This window comes from Cebus imitator, unplaced genomic scaffold (genome assembly GCF_001604975.1).
Source record: "Cebus imitator isolate Cc_AM_T3 unplaced genomic scaffold, Cebus_imitator-1.0 Scaffold196, whole genome shotgun sequence".
NCBI lineage: Eukaryota > Metazoa > Chordata > Mammalia > Primates > Cebidae > Cebus > Cebus imitator.
The window spans coordinates 1502949-1511106 of record NW_016107511.1 but is presented as its reverse complement, the minus strand read 5'-3'; the positions used below and the strand labels follow the sequence as shown (position 1 = coordinate 1511106).

General features: G+C 44.0%; 1 protein-coding gene across 1 annotated transcript in view; it reads right to left on the bottom strand.

Moving 5' to 3' along the window:
- Positions 1-3020, bottom strand: part of LOC108316983 (spermatogenesis-associated protein 31A5-like) — a 9421-nt gene extending 6401 nt beyond the window's left edge. Inside the window, exons 1-3 of the mRNA XM_037745258.1 lie at positions 2330-3020; positions 1057-1132; positions 434-494 (exon numbers count right to left, since the gene is read on the bottom strand). Coding sequence (XP_037601186.1) covers positions 434-494; positions 1057-1132; positions 2330-2560 — 368 coding nt within the window. The 5' untranslated portion in view covers positions 2561-3020. The remainder of the gene's footprint in view (positions 1-433; positions 495-1056; positions 1133-2329) is intronic.
- Between the last annotated feature and the right edge of the window lie 5138 nt (positions 3021-8158).

The following is an 8158-nucleotide window of genomic DNA, read 5'->3' as shown; positions in this document are numbered from 1 at the left end:
GCCCCACACCCAGACCCCCAATTCTCCTCCTATGCCCCTCCACCGTCCCACACCCAGACTCCCGATTCTCCTCCTATGCCTCTCCACCGTCCCACACCCAGACCCCCAATTCTCCTCCTATGCCCCTCCACCGCCCCACACCCAGACTCCCAATTCTCCTCCTATGCCTCTCCACTGCCCCACAACCAGACTCCCCAATCCTCCTATGCCCCTCCACCGGCCCACACCCTGACTCCCCAATTCTCCTCCTATGCCCCTCCACTGCGCTGCACCCAGACTCCCCAGTTCTCCTCCTACCCCTTGCTCCAGGGTTTTACTCCCATCTTCTGTCACCCTGGTCTCCCCATCCCAGGTCAGCTCCAGGCTGCTGTACGGCCCTGGGGTCGAATCCTAGCCCCAGTAGGAGGGACACAGGGAAGGGGAAGTGCCTCACCGCTGCAGTTGTGAAAACAAGTCCTGAGTCCCCTCCAGGCCTGTCAGGCGGTCTCCAGAAGCTGGAAATCAGGAGACTGGGTTAGGGCAGTGAGGGAAGGCCTGGACCTCACAGGAGGCTGAGTGGATGTTTCTTTAGGGAAGACCACATGGGGAATCAGACCCTGGAAACCACATGTCTGTGTCCAAGGCCACATGGCCTGGACGGTGATCTCGAGGCACGGAGGGCAAGGCTTTGTTGTCCACAAAGGGCTTCCACACACAGACCCCCCCCAGCCCCATAGTCCTCACAGCTGCCCTGTGGGGAGAAAGGACTGGGGTTGTCTTAAAGAGGAAGCAGCCTTAGCAGAGTTGAACAGCTGTCCACAGCCCCCTCACCCGCCTCCTGATTCAGACAGGCATTGGTCTCCTCCCCCTATGCTGTGCCCTGCTGGGGAACACCCAGTCCTTGGCCCACCATGGTTTCATGCCAGCACAGAACCTGAGAGGGGGACCCAGGGTCCTGATTTTCTTCCTAGGAGCCCCCACCTCAGGCTTCTTCAATTGACTTCCTCAGACAGAGTCACCTCTCTCCGGGAACAGAGGAGATCAAATGAACTCAAGTGTGCCCCGGCAGAGCCTTACCTTTCAGACTGTTGTTTTTCTTCCTGCCTTTGGGCCTCCCCCTCCGCTGACCTCGACACTGGGAGATAAGTTGACACTGGGACAGAAGATGACCCTGGGAGAGAAGATGACCCTGGGACAGAAGATGACCTTGGGAGAGAAGATGACCCGGAGAGAGAAGATGACCCTGGGAGAGAAGATGACCCTAGGAGACAAGAAAGGGCGAGGGGCTGAGACTGGCTCTCGCTGTCTGCCCCCAGCGCAGCCGCAGCGCGCAGCGCTCACGAACCGCACAGCTCTCTCGTCTTGCTCAGGGAGCAGTGTGCTTCCTCCCACTCATGTTTAAGTGGATGAAAAACTTTTCTTCTTAGAAAAACACGAAGAGGGGCCAGACGCGGTGGCTCACGCCTGTAATCTGATCGTTTGGGGAAGCCAAGAAGGGTGGATCATCTGAGATCAGAAGTTTGAGACCAGCCTGGCCAGCATAGTGAAACCCTGTCTCCACTAAAAATAACAAAAATTAGCCGGGCGTGGTGGCGCGTGCCTGTAATCTCAGCTACTCCAGAGGCTGAGGCAGGAGAACTGCTTGAACCTGGGAAGCAGACGCTGCAGTGAGCCGAGATCACCACTGCACTCCACCAGGGCGGTAAGAGTGAGACTCTGTCTCAAAAAACAAACAAACAATAAAACACCCCACCAACAGGGATTTACTATATGAGGAAATATATATATATTTTATATATATTTCATATATAAACTATAATATATTAATATATAATGTAAGTAACAGTGGAGGTGCTCCTCTACTCCATGAACACCCAGGCTAAGGCCTGTGGGCACACCTGAGCTGTCAGGTAGGATTCTGCTTCCCAGGAGATCAGAGGAGATTCCAGGCCCTGGTGGGAGGCCGTCGGGCTCAGCACAGCCCCCAGATCACCCCAGACGAGGTCATCACAGACGAGGCTGGGCCCCCAACCACCTGCCCAAGGAAGGCGCTTATGAGCGCCCTCCCACAGAGACCTCCCCCATCTCCTGACTGGTCCTCACCACTGAGTCCGGGGGTTTGGTTTTGCCCTGACGCCTCCTGTGCTCCCCCACAGATGGACTGAGAGCTTGGGATGGAAATCCCAGTCCCTACCAACCCCTGGCTGCTCTGCCTCTCCCTGGAAGGACCATGTTCTGGTCTCTCCTGACACTTCCCATTGCAGAAGTCTCTCCACTGGATTTTGAAAAGTAGAGCTAATAATAGAAAGAAAGGAGAGAATCGTGTGTGTCCGGCCTGAGGGCTCCTTACCATTCTCTTCTTCCCAGGCGATGGTGAGGGTGGATCACAAAGGAAGTAAGAGAGGTAGGGGAGTAATAGGAAAAAGAACCCCCCGGCAAATACCAGGGTGAGGAAGATATCCAACACCCATGGCGTGGAGCTGGGGGTGTTTATCCACGAATCACTAAGAAATTTTAGAGGAAATGGAATATTCTCCATTTGAATAGGTATGCTGCCTTCAAGCAACTGAGCTCTGGGCATTCCCTTGGAGACTAGGGACTGGGGCCCAGGCCTGCGTCACATAGCTGGGGCCTTCACATCACAAAGGGAACCTGATGGGGGAGGGGCAGTGAGGGGGGAGGCTGAAGCACAGCCCCTCCCCGCCCCGAAACCCCGGGATCCCTCCACCCTCCCATCTTCCAGATTCCTCCTTCCCACCAAATTTTGTCAGTGACAGAACTCAGCCAATTTTCTGTTCTTTCTCCCTGGAACACAGATATTATCTGGTTCCTTTTATCTGTTGGAGACAGTGGTATGAGGTTATCTATTTTATAATCCTTGAAAATCTGAAGTTGACTCTGAAACTTTGACTGTGTACCGGGGATTTTTATTCTCAGAATCTCATTCATCCTCAACTCCAGCTTTCCCACACAATGTTTTTGTCTTATATCGATCCAGGGACAAAATGTAAATTTGTTTTACTCTTTTTAGTTTTGTAAATTTTGAATAGTAAGGTTTTTTTTTTGTTTTTTTTTTTTTTTGAGACGGTTTCACTCTTGTTACCCAGGCTGGAGTGCAATGGCACGATCTCGGCTCACCGCAACCTCTGCCTCCTGGGTTCAGGCAATTCTCCTGCCTCAGCCTCCTGAGTAGCTGGGATTATAGGCACGCACCACCATGCCCAGCTAATTTTTTGTATTTTTAGTAGAGACGGGGTTTCACCATGTTGACCAGGATGGTCTCGATCTCTTGACCTCGTGATCCACCCGCCTCGGCCTCCCAAAGTGCTGGGATTACAGGCTTGAGCCACCCCGCGCCCGGCCAGTAAGGTTTTTTTTTTAAATTATTTCCATTTCACTTTCAATCAAAGGGACCTACCCACATACAACTAAGATAATTTAAAAAAATTTTTTTAATTTTATTTATGTGTTTATTTTCTTTATAGTCCTGGGGTACATGTGCAGGGTGTCGCAGTTTTCTTACACAGGTAAATGTGTACCATGGTAGTTTGCTGCATCTATCAGCCCATCACCTAGGCATTAAACTTGGCATGCATTAGCCATTTTTCCTGATGCTCTCCCTACCACCGGCCCTCCCCCAGCAGGTGCCAGTGCCTGTTGTTCTCCTCCCTGTGTCCACATGGTCTCGTTGTTCAGCTCCCACTTATAAGTGAGAACATGTTGTATTTGCTTTTCTGTCCCTGTGTTAGTTTGCTGAGGATGGTGGCTTCCAGCTTCATCTACGTGTCTGAAAAAGACATGATCTGATTCCTTTTCATGGCTGCACGGTATTCCATGGTGTATATATACCACATTTTCTTTATCCAGTCTACCATTGATGAGCATTTGGGTTGATTCCATGTCTTTGGTGTTGTGAACAGTGCTGCAATGAACATACATGTGTATATATTTTTGTAATAGAATGATTTATATTCCTTTAGATATATAATAATATTAATACCATTATATATATTAATATACAATATATAATATATAATGTAATATATAATATATATTATAGCTGATTAATTTATTCTAGCTAATGCATATATAATATATAACATATATAATAAATATGTATATTATATAATATATAACATATATTATATGCATTGTCTAGAATATATTAATCAGCTGTAATATATATTATATATAATATATGTCATAATATAATATATAATTACATATTTTATATATAACATAATTATATATATAATTATATATATGTAATATGATGGTATAAGTACCATTATACACAGTAATGGGATTGCTGGGTCAAATGGTATTTCTGGTTCTAAATCTTTGAGGAATTGCCACATTGTCTTTCACAGTGCTGAACTAATTTACATTCCCACCAATGGTGTAAAAGCATCCCTGTTTCTCCAGAACCTTACCAGTATCCATTGTTTCTTGACTTTTTAATAATTGCCATTCTGGCTGGTGTGAGATGGTATCTCATTGTGGTTTGGATTTGCATTTCTCTAATCATCAGTGATGGTGAGCTTTTAAAAATATATTTGTTAGCTGCATCTTTGTGTGTGTGTGTGTGTGTGTGTGTGTGTGAGAGAGAGAGAGAGAGAGAGAGAGAGAGAGAGATGGAGTCTTGCTCTGTTGCTCAGGCCAAAGTGCAGTGGTGAGACCTTGGCTCACTGCAACCTCTGCCTCCTGGGTTCAAGCAATTCTCCTGCCTCAGCCTCCTGAGTAGCTAGGATTACAGGTATCTGCCATCATGCCTAGCTAATTTTATTTTTTTGAGACTGAGTCTTTCTCTGTCACCAAGCTGGAGTGCAGTGGCACAATCTCAGCTCACTGCACCCTCAGCCACCCAGGTTCAAGTGATTAATCTGCCTCAGCTTCCCGAGTAGCTGAGACTACAGGTGTGGGCCACCATGCCCAGCTAATTTTTTGTATTTTAGTAAAAACAGGGTTTCACCATATTGACCAGGATGGTCTTGATCTGACCTTGTGATCTGCTCACCATGGCCTCCCAAAGTGCTGGAATTACAGGCATGAGCCACCATGCTTGGCTTAACTTTTGTATTTTCAGTAGAGATGGGGTTTCACCATGTTGGCAAGGCTGATCTTAAACACCTGACCTTAAGTGATCCATCTACCTTGGCCTACCAAAGTGCTGGAACTACAGGCATGAACCACTGCACCTGGCCTCTCCTTTGAGAAGTGTCTGTTCATGCCCTTTGCCATCTTTTAATGGTGTTGCTTTTTTCTTGTAAATTTGCTTAAGTTCCTTGTAGATTCTGGATTTTAGACCTTTGTCAGATAGATTGCAAAATTTTTCTCCCATTCTGTAGCTTGTCTGTCTGCCCTGATGATAGCTTCTTTTGCTGTGCAGAAACTCCTTAATTTGATCCTATTTGTCAATTTTTTGCTTTTGTTGCAATTGCTTTTGGTACTTTCATCATAAAGTCTTTGCCCTTGTCTATGTCCTGAATGGTATTGCCTAGATTTTCTTTTAGGATTTTTATAATTTTGGGTTTTAAGTATAATTCATCTTGAGTTAATTTTTCTATAAAGTGTAAGGAAGGGGTTGTTCCTCAGTTTTTTGCATATGACTAGCCATTTCTTCCAGCACCATTTATTAAATAGGGAATCCTTTCCCCATTGCTTATTTTTGTCAGGTTTGTTAAAGATCAGATGGTTGTAAGTGTGTGGGTTTTTTTCTGAGTTCTCTGTTATGTTCCATTGGTCTGTGTGCCTGATTTTGTACTGATATTATGCTGTTTTGGTTAGGCTTGTAGTATAGTGCGAAGTAGGGTAACGTGATGCCTTTAGTTTTGTTCTTTTTGCTTAGGACTGTCCTGGTTATACAAGCATTTTTTTTTTTTGGTTTTGTATGACTTTTAAAATAGTTCTTTCTAATTCTGTGAATAATGTCAATGGCAGATTAATGGGAATAGCATTGAATATGTACATTGCTTTGGGCAATATGGCCATCTTCACGATATTGATTCTTCCTATCCATGAGCATGGCATGTTTTTCCATCTGTTTGTGTCGTTTCTGATGTCCTTGAGCAGTGCTTTGTAGCTCTCCTTGAAGAGGTCCTTCATGTCCATTGTAAACTGTCTTCCTAGGTATTTTATTCTTTTTGTGGCAATTGTAAATGGGAGTTCATTCATGATTTGGCTCTCTGCTTGTCTGTTGTAGGAATGCTTGTGATTTTTGCACATTGATTTTGTATCCTGAGACTTTGCTGAAGTTGCTTATCAGTTTTCTAGATATAGGATCATGTCATCTTTAAAAAAAGACAATTTGACTTCCTTTCTTGCTATTTGAATATGCTTTCTTTCTTTCTTCTGCCTGATTTCCCTGGCCAGAACTTTCAATACTATGCTCAGTAAGAGTGATGAGAGAAGGCATCCTTGTCTTGTGCCAGTTTTCAATGGGAATGCTTCCAGCTTTTGACCACTCAGTATGATATTGGCTGTGAGTTGGTCATAAATGGCTTATTATTTTGCGGTATGTTCCTTCAATAAATTATTTTAATGGGAGTTTTTAACATAAAGGGCTGTTGAGTTTTATTGAAGGCATTTTCAGCATCTATTGAGATAATAATATGTTTTTTGTCTTTAGTTCTGTTTATGTGATGAATTACATTTATTGGTTTGCATATATTGAATCAGCCTTGCATGCTGGGGATTAAGCTGACCTGATCATGGTGGATAGGCTTTTTGGATTCAGTTTGCCAGTATTTTATTGAGTATTTTTGCATCGATGTTCATGAGGGATATTGGCCTAAAGTTTTCTTTCTTTTCTTTCTCTCTCTTTTTTTTTAATCTTTTACAGGTTTTGGTATCAGGATGATGCGGGGCCTCATAATGTGGGTTAGGGAGAAGTCCCTCTTTTTCAATTGTTTGGAATAGTTTCAGAAGAAAAAGTACCAGCTTTTCTTTGTACTTCTGGTAGAATTCAACTGTAAATCCTTTTTTTTTTATTTGGTTGGTAGGCTATTTACTACTACCTCAATTTCAGAACTTGTAATTGGCCTATTCAGGGATGCAACTTCTTCCTGGTTCAGTCTTGGGAGGGTGTATGCGTCCAGGAATTTATCCATTTCATGTAGATGTTCTAGTTCATTTGGATAGAGGGGTTTATAGTATCCTCTGATGGTAGTTTGTATTTCTGTGGGGTCAGTGGTGGTATCCCCCTTATCATTTATGATTGTGTTTATTTGAATCTTCTTTCTTGTTTTATCAGTCTAGCTAGTGGTCTATCTTATTGATTTTTTCAAAAAACCAGCCCTTTGATTTGTTGATTTTTAAAGGAGTTTTTCATGCGTCTGTCTCCTTCAGCTCTCTTCTGAGTTTGGTTATTTCTTGTCTTCTGTTAGCTCTGGGATTTGTATCAACAAGCGTTGTATCAACATTTGACAGATGACCCCAGACACCACTGTCTTAACTCATGAAAATGACAAATTCTTGGCACAAACAACTTCTTCTGCACACTCCTCCTCTTCATACATACACTAAGAGACTTGGCCAAATTCCAACACGGCCCCTATCAGCTCGGAGCCATGTCCCTAGGATGCCCCAGCCCCCTCTAAAGCACCTGCCTAGGAACATTCAATTCTGCTCAAAGAATTTACTATTTGTCCCAGCCAAAACTTGACTATAGGCCCCTGACTTCCCATTTCTAAGAGCCTTAACTTTAGAAAACCTGCAACTATAAACCTTTTCTCTTCCCCTTTAAGGTGTAAATTTACTACAACACAGAAATGTCTTTCTCAAAGACCTGGGAGCCATCCCTTAGAACTACAATGATCAAGAAGGACACAGGACTGTCTCCTGGTCTCTGTCTCTGCATAGGAGCCTAACTTTGATAAGCAGCATTAGCAAACACAGATGTCCTCATCACATTGACCAGCCTTTCCCTAAACATCTGTTCATGCTTTTCCATTAGCACATTGCAACATTTGCAAAGCGTTTTGCTTTTTGTTTCAGTGGGGTTGAGGCTTTCTAACATACTATGAATTGATATGTCTATTCATTGATTGGAAGACAAAAATTAATCACTGGATTTCATTGTCAGGCTGATTTTTAGGATTAAAAGCAACCTGTGGTTACAGGTGCAGCGTCTACATTTCTAAGAAAAGCAGGAGAGATTTGTCTTTGGTTTCTTCGGACC